The sequence below is a fragment of the Labeo rohita genome, chromosome 23 (assembly GCF_022985175.1).
Source record: "Labeo rohita strain BAU-BD-2019 chromosome 23, IGBB_LRoh.1.0, whole genome shotgun sequence".
In the NCBI taxonomy this organism is placed as follows: Eukaryota; Metazoa; Chordata; class Actinopteri; order Cypriniformes; family Cyprinidae; genus Labeo; species Labeo rohita.
In genome coordinates this window covers 7,270,142-7,289,603 of record NC_066891.1, presented here as the reverse complement: position 1 = coordinate 7,289,603, position 19,462 = coordinate 7,270,142, and the positions used below count along the sequence as shown (strand labels likewise).

Here is a 19,462-nt window from a genome sequence, read left to right as displayed (position 1 = left end):
ATGGTCTCTTGTCAGGTGCTCTTCAAACTTTTCAAGCAATATAGGAGAGAACTCACAGCTGTTATATTGGGAAAAAGATGTTGAAATAATCGGGTGCCAATAACTGTGGCCAACATAAACTAGAGAAAAACATTTATTTCATAATGAGATTTTTTCCCACTTTCTATTGTTTTACTTCAGTGAGAGGTTAAAATGTTAATTTCTGAATGAAAGTTTAAAAGGATAAACATTGCAGATTTATTTTCACAGCCACATTTGATCATATTTACCAAGGGTGCCAATATTAGTGGAGGACACGTATATATGTGGACATAAAACTGTAGAATAATTTAATACTATTAATTATATTAGATTCTTATGTTATTAATATTTTTAACATAATTTTTATTTTAAAAAAATATAATTTTGGAAAAAAACTAAAATGTGTTAACCATTTAAAATTGAATGTGTATTTAGCCCATGACGAGCTACTATTTTTATTGTAACTGATAAACTTTAAAAGAATTGAGGTCGCTGTAGTTAAGCCGGGGCCTCCGAACAGAGGTCAAGGACAGGATCCACCTAGCCCTTTCCAGAAGCTGTGATTTTGCTGACAAACTCTTTCCTGTTTCACTGACAAAAAGATGTACTCTTAACAATGGGGAGCATGCAGGAGGGAAAAACTTAATCGCCCAGCAAACTGCTGACGAATTCTTGTGGTTGTAAGAGTAGCTGGAACACAGAGTTCAAAGCATCACATTATTCTCCTCAAGGCTTTTTTCAGAGCTTAAAGCTAATAAGAAATTTAATACATAAAGAAAACTCTGTTAGAACCAGTTTAAAGCTGGGTTAAGAACTCAAATTAAGTATTTAGAATCTTTCAGAGCAGTATTAGCCCTGAGTTGAGTTGAGTCAACTCAAATAAGTTTAGTCAACTTGAAATGTTAAGTTGTACTAAGTAAGAACTTAGATATTTGAGTAGAATAAACTAAAAATTCGGTTTGTTGAATTTAAAGAAGTCCACTTCCAGAACAAAAATTTACAGATAATGTACTCACCCCCTTATCATCCAAGATGTTCATGTCTTTCTCTCTTCAGTCGTAAAAAAATTGTTTTTTGAGGAAAACATTTCAGCGTTTTCTCCGTATAGTGGACTTCTATGGTGCCCCGAGTTTGAACTTCCAAAAAGCAGTTTAAATGCGGCTTCAAACGATCCCAAATGCAGTTGTAAATGATCCCAGCCAAGGAAAAATGGGTTTTATCTAGAAAAACGCTAAGTTATTTTCATTAAAAAAATACAATTTAAAACTTTTTAATCTCAAACTCTCGTCTTGTCTTGCTTTGCCTGAACTCAAGACAGTTAGGGTATGTCGAAAAACTATTTTCTCCCTCAACTTCAAAAATCATTTCAAAATCATCCTACATCACTGCAGAACTTCCGACCCAGTCTTTGCAAAGTAAACATACCCTAACTATCATGAACCGGAAAAAAACAGTCCAGGCAGAGTAAGATAAGACGAGCGTTTGACATTAAAAAGTATATAAATTGTATAATTTTTATGAAAATAACCGATCGTTTCGCTAGAAAAGTCCCTTCTTTCTCGGCTGGGATTGTTTACAACCACATTTGGGATCATTTGAAGCCGCATTTAAACTGCATTTTGGAAGTTCAAACTCGGGGCACCATAGAAGACCACTATATGGAGGAAAATGCTAAAATGTTTTCCTCAAAAAACTATTTCTTTACAACTGAAGAAAAAGACGTACATCTTGAATGACAAGGGGGTGAGTACATTATATGTTACATTATATCTCGTTTTGGTACCCAGTTGCCTTAAAATTTTAAGTTGAATCAACTCAAATATCTAAGTTGACTAAACTTTTTTGAGTTGACTGAACTTGAAATTTTAAGGCAGTGGGGTAACAAATTATTACGTTGACTCAACAAATTGTTTTTTACAGTGTAGTAAGAACATTGTTACAGTAGTCCATGTGACATCAGTGGTTCATCTGTAATGTTACGAAGCTAGAATAGTTTTTGTGCACAAAGAAAACAAAAATAACAACTTTACTTAATTTCTTCTCTTACGCATCAGTCTCTGCTGAATTGTCATTTTTGAGTAAAATATCCCTTTAAATTTTGAAGTAATATTAACTAAACTTAATATTAAATCATTTTTGGGTGAACTATCCCTTTAAGTTTTGAACTAATATTCTCTGATTTATTTCAACAACTGATTTATTTAACAGATTTTGGCTTTTTGGAATAGCATACTATCGTACTACTATTATTTATGTAGTATCTATAAGTGCGTTTTCTGGCATTGCATATTCAGATGACCTACTTTATTTGACAAAACAGCATGTGAGCAAAACGATCCCATAATGCAATGTGTTTGGCCTAACCTTCCATTTCCAAATATGATGAATGAAATGTAATATCAGCCATGATTTTTACCACTTTTATGCTTGCTCTTATTTGATTGGACTGCCAAGAATTAAGACAAATGGATTACAAATGCAATTTTAAAACAATTTTAGAAGCCACTTAATGAATTAAACACAACCGCAAGGTCACCTGTATGATGTTACTGTAGCATACAAATGTTTGAAATATTAGTCAATACTTTATGTTTGTTTAAAAAATACTATTTTTTTAGTATGCAGTGTACAGTGCATATTATTCAGTAAGCTAGTATTTGATTCTGCACAGCCATATACACAGGAACGTATACAAATACGCATGTAATTGCCCATTGAAGTGAGTTGTTTAATGCATAATTCACACAGTAAATTGTTCTGCTCACATTTAATGAATTATGCCCCTGATTGCTGACAGACTTGCTACAAATTTGTCATTTTCAACACAGATGTTCAAACAGAAATGTCTAAACACTGAAGCCAACCCAAACAATCAGCCCAACCACAACATTTCAAACCTTTGTTCTTTGAAGCTAAAAGCTGATAGGCAAAAATGGATGTAAATCAGATTAAAAATTAGATTAGATTAGATTAAGGATCAGTATGTAGTGTTCTTGAGTGGTGCACTTCTGAAGCAGTCGCTAAATGGTCAGTGGGGGATGCCGGGGGTGTTGTGAGGGGGGGTTTTGATGTACGGCTGGCTTCCTACTTCTCTCTTGCTCTGCCTGCCACTCACTGCCCCTCGACCACGAAAGCATTTCCTGCTATTGTCCTGCTGGGGGCTGTGTTTTTTCAGCATATCAGGCACAAACCAGCTAAATATTTTTTTTTCCCGTGTAGACTTTAAGAACTGTTAAAAGATTCTTTGAAAAAAAAACAAAAATGGAGAAAAAAAAAACATACAGGGGCCGCAGGGCCCCAACACAACTCAGGGCCAAAAAGATACAGGTTTAACTTGCTTTTGTCATGTTCATATTAAAGTCAATAAACACACATCTAAATAATTAACAGTTGAGCTGTGGTGAAGTAATTGGACAAGAAATAATAATAAAAAATATTCTACTTCGGGAATATTCTATTCTAATCAGGTCATTCTATGGAAATGTCAATTTTTTCTGTCTCTAGCCTTTACAGAAATATTACACTTGAAAAACGCAATTTCTTTATGTTTTTTTTTTTAAAAATAATACAGTTATTTAAATGTTTATACTTTCTTGAGCAATTAATGTGGCGATATTTGTTTTTAAATTATATAAATTCCTAGCACCACAAAACTGCTTGTCCCCACAGCCATGTACAGAGGGAAAGTGCTTTATTTTGAGGTCAAAAACAGGTTTTTCTACCATTTAAAATACAATAATGTATTCATAACTATCAAATATATGATGTAAATGGCATAAAAAAAACTAAATCCCACATAAATATTTAAAATTCTATAATAAAAGTACTGGTCCCCTGGAGTTGTGTCACTGGTGTTACCGTTTAACAAAAAATTATTTTCAAATAAAAATCACACTGATGACATCACTTGACTTCCTTCTTCCTATTTCCTACAGATCTATGAAAAAAGGCCAATGTTAAGTACACTTTCTCTTTTTAGTTATTAGAATTTTTTTCATTTATCTCATGATTTCATATGAAGCTTTTAGCTGAAGTCACTGGTATGGCCTACTTTATAGTTATAAATAAACAAATACAAATGGATGAAACTACTTAATTTAGTGAGTATACCATGATTGGCAACATGTGGTTTGATGTTACCTTACTACCTTACACTGGTGTTTTTTTTCTGTTACATTAAATAAATAAAACATAATCTACTTATTTTGTTGCATTTTCAGTATTCTTCTGTAACTCTGACTACATGTGCTGAAAAAAAAAATCAAGAAATAATATTTCATAAAAACCTTTAATATTGCCAAAGAAGGTAACACCAGTGACCAAAAAAATGGGTACATGTGGTCTTTAAATAACTGCACAAAAAAGATTTAAAATCATTCAGCTGTCACTTATATGTATTCATAAAGTCAAAAGGTAATCTAATAATGTGGTCTAAGTTTAAATATTAGAAAAATAAACACATTTTAAGACATCTTGCCATACCAAAAGTAGACATTTCTGTAGAATAACCCAATCACGAATAAAAGACACCTTTTCTTAATAAAATTAGACTGAGCAAATTTAGGCACTTGAACAACCAGTTTCTGCTTTCCTACAATAACCATGCCACTTTTTAAATTTATTTTTTATTTTATTTTCATTCAAAACCTATTTGCTTTTGGGGGACTATTAATATTTCATATTGTATAATTGCTAATATTGGTTCTTAATTATAAATTGCTTGTTTTTGTTTCATTTGCATGTAGATCAAAAGAATATGGTAATAAATACATGCAAATTCTTAGATTTTTTAGATGACAGGACAGTGGAGATTGATTGTTGGGTGAAGATGGATCAGCAAAGGACCCTCAGTCGAGATTTGAATCCAGGTCGGCTGGCGCCATAGTTAAGCTATATGTCAGTATGCTAACCACCTTTTTCTTTAATGCGGAAGTAAGCCTATGGGCAAAACTTCCTGTTCATTTGCTATAGGGAAATAACGAGAAGAATAACAACGTGCAGTAAATGGTAAAACTGGTTGAACTACAAACCAGTGTGTTTATAAGTAAGATAATACATTAACATGGTAAGACACACCAATTTGCAATATCAAGCAATGAAGCATCTGTCAGCTTGATGCAATGAGACCGGAAGCCAGACCCATAAAATTTACAAATGGCCGCACCCACTCTTATAGGAAGAAAAACGTGGATAGGCACCGACAAATACATGTAAATTCTAGTACATCCAATATCTACTTTATTTACAAATAGAGCAGTAGATGGACTGCATTTGTTTACAACAGTGATTTAAAATAGATATCACTCCAAACACTTTAGCATACCTCGTCCAATCTTCCCTAAAGTTGCATGTTTGTTTATTACGCATCATTGTGACCGAATACACAGTGCTTTCAGCAACCAATAAGAGTATTATGTGCCTACTCATTAGTAGAGATTTGCTGTGCTTTGGGTAACGTGCAACATATACACCCTGGGGCTTGTTCTAATCCTTATTTTGTTGTTGCGCCACACCCTCGTGCAACCACTTTAATTCCATCTTGGCTCTGCGCGTTGTTTAGACCAATACTCAGAAGAAAAAACAAACATTCTCTCCGTTTATATGGATGATACTATCTGCGATCAAGAGATTCTTGGAGTCCTTCCTGTCGGATTCAACCCCCTCCTGTCCTGTGAGGATGTCCTGTCAGTGTGACGGTGGAGCAACCAGGCGCGTGAGAGGGAGAGGGAAGAGCTTATTTTGCCCCACAGCCCGATGTATGGCTAGATCCCACACAAGGTTCCAGTTGAGCAAAGCCTCCGGTGATATTTCTCCAGGACTGCTTTTACCAAGGGGTCAACCCTGAGAGCCTCATCTGCGGTAACCATATAGCAAGGTATGTCTCCTAAACGCATTGATATCTATTGTAGTTGATGGGGTTGTGTCGACTTTAATTTTCAAATTGGGGAACAAAATCTAGTAACATATTTGGTGGTGGAAGAACAGGGGTGGGCAACTCTGGCCCTCAAGGTCTACTCTTAAAACTTGCTGAGCTGGGAACAGCCAAACGAGATGGATTTGAGGGAAAAATGCCTCGCACATAATCCTCTAACAGCAGGGGTGGACAACTCTGGCCTTCAAGGTCCACTTTCCAGCAGAGTTTAGCTGCAACCTTAATTAAACCTGAAAATTCTTTAGGATTACTTGAAGAATTTCAGGTAGGTACGCTTTGGGTTGGAGCTACTTGGGTTGTCCACTTTGAGGCTTTTGTATCTGAATTTTTTTGGTTTGGCCTTTCCCAGCTCAGCAAGTGCAATATGCATTTACATGTACAATTTTTAACAAACTCTTTCGGTGTCTTTTCCATCTGCAGAAGATGACTTACGATCTACACAACTCGTCGTACGAATTCTACAACGGCACGCCGTGGTTTGTCTACGACTGCACCATCCACTTAGACGAGGATGGCCGACGGATCGCTCTTTTCCTCCTGTACCTAGTGCTCTTCATGGTAGGCTTGGCCGAAAACACCCTGGTGGTGTGGGTGAACTGGCGAAGGCGGCATTCGGCAAACGGTGTGCTGTTCTGCGTGATCAACGTGAGCTTGTCCGACTTAATGGTGATCTTCACCATGCCCTTCTTCATGCTGGAGGTGACCATGGACAAGGTCTGGCTGTGGGGCCGCTTCCTTTGCAAGGTGACGCACCTTGTATACGTCATAAACTTCTACAGTAGCTCCTTCTTCCTGGCCTTCATGACCTTGGAGCGTTACCTGTCCCTGACGCGGCCAACCAAGCCCGCCTGCTTCCCGACGCAGCATAAACGCCGCTGGTTTCTCTGCGCCGGGATCTGGCTTCTGTCGCTTGTCCTGGCCTTGCTAGAAAACGTCCATGTTGACTTGTTGGAGTGGGACGAGCCAGGCTGCTACATGGTTCCGGAGCAGTACTACACGGAGTGGTTCGTATCGGTTTCCTTCCTCTGCCTGATATTTCAGTTCCTGGGTCCAGCGTCCGTCATCATCACCTGCAACGTCCTGATCGCCCGAGCCGTCCGAACAACCCCGGACGTTCAGAATCGCCGGGAGGTGTGGTTGGTGCACGTGTACTCGCTGGTTTTTGTGGCTTGCTGGCTACCGTACCATTTGGTGTTGTTCTTGTTGACAGTGGACGACCTGGACCCGCACCTGTTCTCATGCAACACGGTCGGGGTGCTGTACTTCTCGTTTAGCCTTGTGCAATGCTTGTCGCTCTTTCACTGCATCGCCAACCCAATCCTCTACAACTTCCTCAGTAAGAGCTTCCGCAACAATCTAATAAACGCAGTGATCAGCCGCATCTCTTCACCGCAAACCAGCGCGCCAACTAACGCAGTAGCCGACAAAGCAGGGACAACGGCGGCAAAAGAACGGAAGCTCAGTAATGCCAGCACGAGTCATTCCGACATTGGCGCATAAGACGGGAAACTCCTAAATGACGATTTGGTCATTAACGTGCTACAAAAGAATTGGTCTTGTTGAGGGGGTTGTTTTTGGTCAGTCGCCTGGTAACTAGCCATATTGTCTCCTGTTTTTCTCACCTCACTATTGTTAACAGTGCAAGGAAGGAAATATTGTCAACCTTTCGCAACCTTCATTTCCACCAGTTCCTATTGTCACATCTAGGAACTCCTAGATAAGTAATAAAAGTTTTGTCCACATGCCAGCGTTTGTACAAAGACTGTTTTGATTGTTCTGCTCAACAAAAACATTCACTTAGCTGTCCATATGCTCGCAACACCTAGAGCTGTTTTAATGGCTTTTGAGCTCAGCAACTTGCTTGTACATATTGTTATAGATGTGATGTCATTAAAAAAATTGAATAAAAGTTTGTACGTTGTTTGAGTGAAGGGGCACTTCTTTGAAGAACGGTGTCTCCAAGATTATTTTTCACTACAGAATTATTTGTTGAATATAAATACACTCTATTTAACATTTAACAAGTGGTGATGTTGTGTTGAAATTGGAATTTTACTATTAAAAAGACAAGAATCTCTAACGAGTTTCATAAGTACCGTTTTTATTCTGAACACAAGTACAGCTGTAGTAAAAGAGAACAGATTTCTGATAGTGACACTGAACATGAATAAATCAAATAAATAACACTGAAGTGATATAAGGCAATTGTTTCATGTTCAAAATAAAATGTAGCATGACATTCCCTCATATTCAACGTCGATTGAGATCTTTATGGTTTACAATCTCAACATCAGCTGCAAACCGTGGCAAAGCACTGATAATGTGCATTTTCTCCTAAAAATAAAACTGATTCAGTGATAAAACCAGGCAGTTTATACAGTTCAACTGGTAATTTCTGTGCTACATTGTAAATAAAGCTATAACAACCAGTTGTCCCAGCAGTTTTGAATTTATACACTACCAGTCAAAAGATTTTTAATGTTTTTTAAAGAAGTTTCTTCTGCTCACCAAGCCTGCATTTATTTGATCCAAAATACTGCAAAATCAGTAATATTGTGAAATATTTTACTATTTAAAATAACTTTCTATGTAAATATATTTTAAAATGTACATTGCATCATTACTACAGTCTTCAGTGTCACATGATCCTTCAGAAATCATTGTCATATGCTGATTTGCTGTTCAAGAAGCATTTATTATCAATATTTAAAACAACAATTTTTTTCAGAATTCTTTGATGAATAGAAAGATCCAAATATCAGCATTTATCTGAAAGAAATGACAGAAATTAATACTTTTATTTAGTAAGAATGCTTTAAATTGATCAAAAAACATTTATAATGTTACAAAAGATTTCTATTTCAGATAAATGCTGTTCTTCTGAACGTTCTATTCATCAAAGAAACCTAAAAAAAAATCTACTCAGCTGCTTTCAACATCATAATAATAATAATAAATGTTTTTGAGCAGCAAATTGGAATACTGGAATGATTTCTGAAGGATCACGTGACTGCAGTAATGATGATAAAAATTCAGCTTTGAAATCACAGGAATAAATTACATTTGAATATATATTCAAATAGAAAACAGCTATTTTAAATAGTAAAAATATTTCAAAATTTTGCTGTAATTTGGATCAAATGAATGTAGGCTTGGTGAGCAGAAGAGACTTCTTTAAAAACATTACAAATCTTACTGTTCAAAAACTTTTGACTGGTAGTGTACTTTGTGGTTTGTCATCTATTCTGAATAGACCGTTGTGCCAAATCAAAATTGAATTGAACAAGAAATTATGTACAATATAAAACTGTCCCATATATGAAAAAAAGGCATATAACTGCTGGGAAAATAGTACAGAAGAACATCACAGCTTTCTAAGGATACCTGTCATTTATTCATGATACGATACGATTTGAACGAAACACTCTGATACGTCCCGAGTGAATACGGTGAACACTGCCATATGAACTGACTGATATATTAGCACCTCGGTTTGAATCACTTCTCGTTTCCGAATGAAATTAACGAAAGACGTTTAAATAGTTTTGCTTTATGTACAACACGACAACTATGATACTGCATCTCATAAACCAGTAACTGTCTAATTTAGTCTATGTCAAGTGATACACAACACTACTATAAAAATAACGATTATTCTGTAAAAGAAAAGTACCTTTATTTAATTATTTATTTTAAAAATGACCATTTTATTTATATCCTTGACCTAGAGCACTGCTTTGTGCATCAGAAAATGTAGAAAAAAAAGTCTTGGTTTATTCTCAACGTGCACTTGTGTTGTGTAAGAACAAAGGTTACTTTGTGCTTCTTTAGAATAACCAGAGACCCTTTAGCTTATTGTGATAGAGTTGCCAGAAGAGTATATAGAGGTAATTGCAGATCAGCACTTAGAAAAGCATCCCGTTAAAAATGACATAGTTAATTAAAACACTACAAATCAAAAGCTTGGACACGACTAAATTTGTTGGCAAAAAATCTGATCTACATGTTTATGCTTACAGTTGGAATAAAAGGTTTACATACACCTTGCGGAATTTGCAAAATGTTAATTATTTTAACAAAATAAGAGGGGTCATACAAAATGCATGTTATGTTTTTATTTAATACTGCCCTGAATAAGATATTTAGCATAAAAGCTGTTTACATACAGTCCACAAGAGAAAATAATAGTTGAAATTATAAAAATTACCCTGTTCAAAAGTTTACATACACCTGATTCTTAATACTGTGTTGTTGAATGATCCACAGCTGTGTTTTTTTTTTTGTTTGTTTGTGTAGTGATGGAGTGAAAACTCCTTCAGGTCCGACAGATTCTTTGGTTTTTCCGAATTTTTGTGTGTTTGAATCCTTTTCAACCATGACTGTATGATTTTGAGATCCATCTTTTCACACTGAGGACAACTGAGGGACTCATATGTAACTATTACAGAAGGTTCAAATGCACACTAATGCTTCAGAAGGAAAAATGGTGCATTAAGAGCCAGGGGGTGAAAACTTTTGAACAAAATGAGGATGTGTACATTTTTCTTATTTTGCCTAAATATCATATTTTTTTCATTTAGTACTTCCCTTCAGAAGTTACAGAAGATATCTACATGTTCCTCAGAAGACAAAATAAGTTAAATTTTACCCTGGTCTTAAAATTCAAAAGTTTTCACCCCCCGGCTCTTATTGCATCGTTTTCCCTTCTGGAGCATCAGTGAGCGCTTGAACCTTCTGTAATAGTTGTATATGAGTCCCTCAGTTGTCCTCAGTGTGAAAAGATGGATCTCAAAATTGTGGGACAACTGAGGGACTTTTCTGAAGAACAGCAGGCAATTTAACTGTTCAGGACAAACAAGGGATTCACGAACAACTATCACTGAACAAAAAACACAGCTGTGGATCATTCAGGTAACAACACAATATTAAGAATCAAGTGTATGTAAACTTTTGAATGTGGTCATTTTTATAAATTTGACTATTATTTACTCTTGTGGACATCTGTAAACTTACATCTTATGTGAAATATCTTATTCAGGGCAGTACTAAATAAAAAAATAACATGCATTTTGTATGATCCCTCATATTTTGGTAAAATAATTAACATTTTGCAGGTTCTGGAAGGTGTATGTAAACTTTTGACCTCAATTGTAAATGGTTGAAACTGACTTTGAAGACAAATATAACTGTCTGTGCAAGAATTTCTTTACAAAACTAAATTTTAGTTTTAAATAAATGAGCTAAACCACATAATGACTGAAAAGCAGCCAAAAAGTGCTCAGCACACATGTAAACTTCTTTAATAATGTTCAAACACTGTGTCTCATGACGTTCTTGGCAAAGGCTTGAAAAAGCTAAAATATAAAATGTTTATTTTTTGTTATTTCATAGCTTTGATGACTTTATTTTTACTCTAAAATGTAAAAAGAAATAAAATAATAATAATAAGTAGGTGTGTCCAAACGTTTGATTGGCAGTGCAACCTTGCTCAGTCTCTCTTGCCATCAAGTGGTCAAGTATCATCACTACATTAAAATAAAGTTTTACCTTTAATTTAGTCTTTAAAAAACAAGAACCACTCTCATTCTGTACACAACGACATGAAGACGATCACATTTAACACTTAATTACATTCTAAGACTACTGTCACTTTTCCTTTACAACATACAGAGTAAGTAAACGGGGGCACACAGTGTGACGGAGCGTTCAGAGAGGGCGACTTTCAGGTGTCCATGTTGGGGACGGGCTCTTTAGAGTGGTCGTTATACATAAAGGTCTCCTCGATGTTAAAATCAGGCGGCAGCTGGTCTTTGTGCAGCTCCATGTGCGAGGAAACCATCTTGAGCGTGGAGAAAAACAAGCCGCAGACGGTGCAGCGATACATGAGGGCGCCCGAATGTGTCTTTAGGTGACATATCATAGTGGAACGGCCACGGAAAAAACGCAGGCATACTTTACACTGGTAAGGCTTCTCGCCCGTGTGGATGCGGAGGTGGTAGGTGAACTCACCTGAGTGTGCAAAATGCTTCCCGCAATAACGACAGCGATACAGTTTTTCTCTAAGCCCCGTTCCGCCACCGGAGTTGCCGTTCAGTACGAGTCCGGCAGGGAACGGGGCGCCGCCGTGAGGCATTTTGTCCTGCAGGTTGAAGCCTAGGTTTAAGTTGTAACCTGGTTTACCCGAGCCGCTCGCCTCCATAGGCGAGGACGAGGATGAGGAGAATTCGAGGAGCTGGTCCGCCTTGCGTTTGGCCGGCCATGCCTGGCTGCCCTGGAGCTCGTTCGAATGCACGCTGAGATGGTAATGAAACGCGGTTTCCGAGCGGAAGGTCTGCGGACACAGGAAGCAGCGCAGCTCGGCCTGGCCTTCTCCACTCGTCTCTGGGCTGCCGTCATCCTGTTTCACCGTCACACCTTCCTCCGTGTGTAGAGACAGGTGTCTTTCCAGCAGCGCGCTCTCCAGGAAGGGGCTGGCGCATTGTGGACAAGTGTAAATAGGAAAGAGGTGCGTCAGTGTGTGCCACAGGAGGGCGCATTGAGAGGGTTGAGACAGCTGGCACACTCCACAACGTAATGTCCTCAAGCACGCGTGGCTTTGAATGTGGTCCCTGACAGTCTATAGAAAAAAAAAAAAGTTATTAAAGCAAATCATTAAAATAATAATTTGTTAATACCACACAAGTCCAAACTGACCTTGAGTAATACTGTATTTTTCATGAAAATCCAAATAGAACATAAATCCATTAAAATGTTATGTAAAGCGATCGTAGCACACTTTTAAACAATGCAATTCTAAAACATTTCTGATGTACTTTATCTGACTACACTTAAAATCAAAGTTAGTGCCAATTTGTGTATTTATATTAAGTGTACTTAAGCATCACAGTTAGAAAATTTACTTATAACTATTACATTACTAATGTATTTTAAGTAAAATCAATTTAATTTAAACTTAAGATAGCTATATAAAACTGTACTAACATTAAACACATTTTTAAATCATTCAAAGCACACTTTTAAGAAATACACTCATAAAATTCTACTGTATATATTTTTGTGGTAGTACACTTTATTTCAATGTACTAAAATCTGTTTAAATATCAGTGGTATTTAGTATACTTTTGCAGTTGCACTGGAGTACTACTGAAGTGGAAACATACATTCAATTAGTGTGTTTATAGTTTATAACTTTTACAATTTTATTTTGCACAGAAAATAAGAATGTACTACAAGTGTACTTGCTGGTATTTAAGTATTTTTTTTAGTGCATTCAAGTATACTTTATTTTCACCTGAGATAACAAAAAATACTGTTAGAATATTAAAACAAAAGTGAATATTACAATATTATAACAGTAATTTCAAGGTAATCTTAGCAAAAAAAATGTATGTAAGTGAATTTTACTTTCTTGCTTTACCACACAAGTTAGTTAGCAGCATGTAGCAGTAGTGTGTTTTATATGCAGTATTTTTCTTTTTTTCTTTTGAGTATTTACTTTAATTTTTCATATAATGTTTATAGTTTGTTTGTATTCCGGTTTACTTGAACAATTACTTGAAACTGTAAAAAATGTTTACTTAAATGTACAATGTTAGATTTTTTGCATTTTAATTTAATATTTAATTATATATCAAATGATAATTATATATTTCTCAATGAAGTGAACATTGCTTCTCATTTAAATTAATCTTATATAAATATTAATTAATAATTTAAAAACAGTTTTTAAAAGGCCATTTTCAACAGTGTTAATTTAATACTAATTTAATTAACTAATTTAAATACTGTTATAGTATTTATTAATATTTTGAAAGTGTTTATTTTTATATTTTTTGTTTTCATTATAGTATGTTTTAGTAATTTGATGTGCTTTAATTCATTCATTCATTTACCTTTAATTTACTCGTCTTATTTGTTTTAGCTTTAGTAATTTAATAACTTATTTTAGTAAGTTGCCAAGTTTTTCCTACACCTATATATTTTTATATTCCAGCTGTAACTTTTTAACTGAATATTTATATTTTATTTTAAAGAGATAGTTCACCCAAAAATTAAGATTCTCATTAGATTCTCATTAATTACTCACACACGTCGTTCGAAACCCGTAAGACCTTTGTTTATCTTCAGAAGACAAATTAAGATATTTCTGATGAAATCCAAGTGCTTTCTGAGCCCACATAGACAGCAACGCAACTACCACGTTCAAGGCCCAGAAAGGTAGTAAGGACATTAATAAAAGTTCAACCTTAATGTTATAAAGCTACGAGAATCCTTTTTGTGTGCAAAAAGAAAAAAAATAATGACTTCATTCAACAATTCTTCTCTTTTGTGTTCTGAAGATAAACAAAGGTCTTGGAACCACATGTAGGTAATGACAGAATTTTAATTTTTGCGTGAACTATCCCTTTAAGGCATAAGCGTAATGATTCAAAGTTGTCACGATGGACCTGTTTGTTTGTTTGTTTGTTTTTTATAAGACTTTGGAAAAAAAACAACAGCTTCACTAACCTTAAAATCATTCATCATGGATTTAGCACAGATAGTGCATTGCAGTTCCCCTCCTTGTCGTTGGGAGGTTCCATTCACTTGATCTGGATTTTGAGGAGCACACTTGGCAGCGGACTGACGCCTGTGGTGAATCAGTGCGGATTCAGTCCGAAATTGATGCTCGCAAACGTCGCAGGAGAACAGCAAGATACCAACATGTGTGAGGGCGTGAGCAACAGCAGCAGTACGGTCCGAGAAGGAGGCACCACACACCTGGCATGAACCTGATTCCGAGAGGTGTGTCTCAGCGTGACTTCGTATGACAGCGTTTTCTGCCGGAAGCAGCATCCCGCATGATTTGCATGGCTGCGATGATGCCAACTGCCCGAGTGACGCCCCGTTTTCTCCATTCTCTATGCACATCAAGTCCTCGTCGTCCTCTTCTTCTACAATGAAGTGCTCCTCCTCGTCGCTCAACTCAATGATGTCTTCTGAAAGTCCTCGCCACTGATCGCCACCCTCCGTTTGCTCTTCCTGTAATCGGTGCCTCTTCCTAGAATGATCGTCCGCAAAAAAATCTGATTCTTTGATTGGTCCTGCAACAGCCCCCAGTTGCAAATTGTCCAAGGGGTCATTAGAGGACGACGAAGGGGCGCAGGTTTCCCCTCCAATCTGGGCTGAAGAATCAGGGACGGAACATGGTTCCTGAGACCCAAACGTTGATTTGCTACCATTAACAACAAGCTGGTCTACTGAGTTGCTTCCTGTATCTTCTCCTTCATCTTCCTGCTCAGTCTTGAGCTGCAATGTCAGGCCAGGAAGAGCATCTGCAGAACGGTTACTGTCCGAAGGACTCGGCTTGTTGGTGACCTGCTGATCGTATCCCAAATGTACCTGCAAGTCTTCATTTTTTGGCGAATGGGTGGCCAATTGTGACCGATTCAATCGGCCGTTCCTGCCTTGAGAAACCGGAGATGGAGTTACAGGAGTAGGAGCGGCTGAAGAAGACAACGAAGAGCAGGACGCCGCAGAGGATGAGCAAACGGACGCAGCCACAGCATTGACCGACACCATATCGTTTTCCAAATCTCCTTCGGGAACCGCATCTCCAGAGCTGGAGCTCTGAAGGTCAGGAAAAGTGGCATGGCAAGCGTTCACTAACTCCCTCACGCCAAGCCTTTCCGCCAACTCATAAAGCACACCCACATCGATCAAGTCTGTGAATATCTCACCCGTGTAGATAAAAGTCAAGACCTTCTCGAAATTGGCAGCAGAGACGAAGTCCAGAGAGAAGGTGGTGGGAACGGCACCGTGGTTGCCGGAACCTCTGGAGAAAAGGCTGTTAAAGTGCGTGCAAGAGCATGCCAACACCACACGGTGAGCCGGGAAGGAACGGCCTCCGACCTGGAGGACGACGTCGCACAGGAGGCGAGACAGACGGCAGCGGTTGAGCTCGGAGAGGAGACGGGCCGCATGGCCAGAGCCCTGCAGCCTGATCCGCATGCCTGGCAATTGCAACAAAAGCCAGGATTTGGACTGAAACACAGAAGTAAATGGAAAAAGGGTGAGATTCAGATGGATTCAAGATAAATAAGTGTTATCTGCTCACCAAGCCTGCATTTGTTTGATCCAAAGTACAGCAAAAACAGTAAAATTTTTAAATACTTTTACTATTTAAAATAACCGTTTTCTATTTTAAATATATATTAAAATGTCATTTATTCCTGTGATTTCAAAGCTGAATTTTTAGCATTATTACTCCAGTCACATGATCCTTCAAAAATCATTCTAATATTCTGATTTGCTGTTCAAAAAACATGTATTATTATTATTATTGTTGTTGTTGAAAACAGCTGAGTAAAATTTTTTCAGGTTCCTTTGATGAATATAAAGTTCAGAAGAACAGCGTTTATCTGAGATTGAAATCTTTTGTAACATTATAAATGTCTTTATGATCGCTTTTGATCAATTTAAAGCATCCTTGCTAAATAAAAGTAATAATTTATATAATTTTAAAAAACAACTAACTCTTTTTAGACTTTTATTTCAGATAAATGCTGCTCTTGGATCTTTCTATTCATCAAAGAATACTTAAAACCCAAATGTAGTCAGCTGTTTTAAATATTGATAATGAAAGTGAAAGTGACGACGTATTGTCAACTATGGCGACCCATAGTCGAAATTGGTCCTCTGCATTTAACCCATTACGAGTGCACACACACAGCAGTGAGAAGCGAACAACAATACAAATGTTTCTTTAACAGGAAATCAGTATATTAGAATGATTTCTGAAGGATCATGTGACACTAAAGACTGGAGTAATGATGCTGAAAATTTCGTTTTGATCACAGGAGTAAATTAAATTTTAAAATATATTCAATAGAAAAAAAGTTGTTTTAAATAGTAAAAATATTTCAAAAAAAATGTACTGTTTTTGCTGTACTTTGGTATGCAGGCTTGGTGATCAGAAAAGACTTCTTAAAAAAAACACATTAAAAATCTTACTGTTCAAAAGCTTTTGACTGGTAGTGTATTATATATACCATATGATAATATGTATACTACACAATATTCAGATTTTCTGTATGCACTGAATACATATATATCAAAACACTCCATAACACTATCAGTGTTGCTATTGTTATTTAAAACCAAACCTTCTAAAATATTAGTTTTAATTAAGCTTAAATAAAGTACTAAAGTTACACTAAACACAAAATAAAATACAAATAAAAAGCTACATAGGAGTAAAAAAAAATCAAATAAAAATGACAAAAGCACATAACAAAATGACTAAAACTTAAACTAAAATTAATTTTTAACATTATAAGTGGACACCACTTTTTGAGCTATTCACTGATCATGTTGCAACAGATTATGTGGTCATGTGACAACTAGGTAGTACACAACATTGTTGTCACATGATCTATCATCGCTTTAAATGATTCATGTTTGAAGAGTTTAGCATGGAATAATGCAAACAGTAAGTGGTATAGAGTACATACTGCACAGAATTCAGATGGTAGTAAAGTAGTGTTGTATTTTGAACACAACCCCAATTACAAACACTTGAAAAATACCAGTGCTTGCTGACGTTTTAGAGTCAGAGCAAGTCTTTTTGATAAAAGAATATGAAGACAAGCATTCTTTGGAATAAAGTGCAAACAAAATATCCTGTACCTTACCTAAAATCGCAAATAAAACCATACTTATGAAAATCTTTATGCATTTTCACTATAACACATGACATTACACTGACTTAAACTTAAGTTTACATTTATCAGCAGATAGTTTCAACACAAGGTCAGAACAGTCTCAGATGTTTTGGTGTGTTCACACAAATGCATGACATGTGTGAATGTAGAAACACGATTCTCACGTAAATTATAATGTTAACATAACGTTACATCTCTTCAGAAAACAACGGGTGTCCTAACAAAGACACTCCAGAATACACACAAATCCAAATTTTGGATTAACACAATATTTGCTACTCCTTTGTAGACTATATTTAACCACGCGAAGCACACAATCTAGCTTGCAATGAAATAGTTCAATTCATCCTAATTTATTTAGTGCATCATTAGTTTAGCTGTAGCTAACCGGTTGCCATTGGATTCCATTAGCATGTGGGGCTGGCTAACTAGCACTTTAGCATCATCTCTCGCAGTGAAAATGAAACAGGCCGATGAGCTAGTAACTAGCACACAGAAACCGCATAACAACTCAAATGTTTCCTTACCCATAGAGTGCTGCTAGTTTGCGACAGATAAATAATCTCACTCGGTTCCTGTTAGCCCAGACAGCCGTCCCCTGCATAGACACGGACGGTGTTTCAAAACCTAGTGAGCTGCCTACCTAGTTCACTCGGTCGGTTTGGAACGCGCATGTAATGACCAAAAATGCTGTTTAGAACTGAAGAGCTCGATATGTTTGTAAGACACGGCCATTGTGTCATATTAAACTAAAACAAACTGAACACCGAACACTGAGAGGGAGCGCCACCCACTGAAATTCATGTAATCCTATTATTACTGTGGAAAAACCTACACATTGACTCGGGAATGTTTATGTATATAATGCAAGGTTGTGTTAAGCAGTTATTTAAACTAGTTTTATGATCATATCTGAAAAATATGACAACGGTAGATTTAACCAATACACTTAAGATCTATATAGCAATAGTGGCTATTAACCAAAAATATTAAAATAGCTTTAAGGCTTTTTTTTTTTTTTTGGACAAATTCTTTCAAAAGCTGTACAGTCACATTCTGTTTTTAATCTTTACAAAATGTTAATGTTTAATATTTTTATGTTTGAATTGTACTGATGTACTGATTCATTTGTTCAGTTCAGGAATCTCTTCATTTTAAATCGTGTGACTTTCCTGTGTGAACAGATATTACAAAAAAAACAAATTATTAATATATTTGAAAAGTAGGTGCAGCTAAGCAAACCATCCACATTACTGACTATTATCGAATATATGCATGAATGCAAAATGCAAATATGAGATAATAGTGCCATGAAACATTATGCAGTCTTGCGTTTATATGCATTATGAGCCCATAAAACAACGAGAATTTTAATGCACAATATTTACCTTATTCCTTAACGCGGAAGTAAGCCTATGGGCGAGACTTCCGGTTCATAAGACGCTGTAGGGAAATTACGAGAATAACAACTTATGGTAAACGGTAAACTGTTTGCACTACAAATCCGTGTGTTCATAATTAGGATAATACATTAAAATAATATGGTAAGACACACCAATTTGCAATATCAAGCAGCAAAACAAGCTGTTTTATACTGCAAAAAATAGCTGGACACGGATAAAACCGGAAGCCAGACCCATGTACAAAGAGCCACACCCGCTCTTACAGGAAAAATAAGGTCTCAGTTAGTTTATTTTGTAACTTGATAATTTTACCGACTCATTCAGTATCATAGCAAAATGCATATTTTGACCAAATGATTTGTCTGAAATCAAACAGGCCTTTGATGATAGTGTAGTTTTGAGGC

The 19,462-nt window shown here is 36.4% G+C and overlaps 2 protein-coding genes across 2 annotated transcripts; one reads left to right on the top strand and one right to left on the bottom strand.

Annotated features, from left to right (window-relative positions):
• Positions 1–5,742: 5,742 nt before the first annotated feature.
• gpr182 (G protein-coupled receptor 182) lies at positions 5,743–8,036 on the top strand. The gene is made up of 2 exons (XM_051096808.1): positions 5,743–5,896; positions 6,374–8,036. The coding sequence occupies exon 2, from the start codon at positions 6,377–6,379 to the stop codon at positions 7,451–7,453; it is 1,077 nt and encodes a 358-aa protein (XP_050952765.1). The 5' UTR covers positions 5,743–5,896; positions 6,374–6,376; the 3' UTR covers positions 7,454–8,036.
• Positions 8,037–9,869: 1,833 nt separating this feature from the next.
• Positions 9,870–18,463, bottom strand: LOC127154929 (zinc finger and BTB domain-containing protein 39). Its single transcript, XM_051096807.1, has 3 exons — positions 18,183–18,463; positions 14,462–15,976; positions 9,870–12,569 (listed from the first exon to the last, which is right to left on the bottom strand). Exons 2-3 carry the CDS (start codon positions 15,941–15,943, stop codon positions 11,676–11,678), a joined length of 2,376 nt encoding a protein of 791 aa, XP_050952764.1. The 5' UTR covers positions 15,944–15,976; positions 18,183–18,463; the 3' UTR covers positions 9,870–11,675.
• Between the last annotated feature and the right edge of the window lie 999 nt (positions 18,464–19,462).

Excerpts from the sequence above, each read along its gene's own strand:
- gpr182 (XM_051096808.1), top strand. The coding sequence starts at position 6,377 with ATGACTTACGATCTACACAACTCGTCGTACGAATTCTACAACGGCACG.
- LOC127154929 (XM_051096807.1), bottom strand. The coding sequence starts at position 15,943 with ATGCGGATCAGGCTGCAGGGCTCTGGCCATGCGGCCCGTCTCCTCTCC. Across the intron at positions 12,570-14,461 it reads CCATGATGAATGATTTTAAG|ACTGTCAGGGACCACATTCA; the intron begins GTTAGTGAAGCT and ends TTTTTTCTATAG.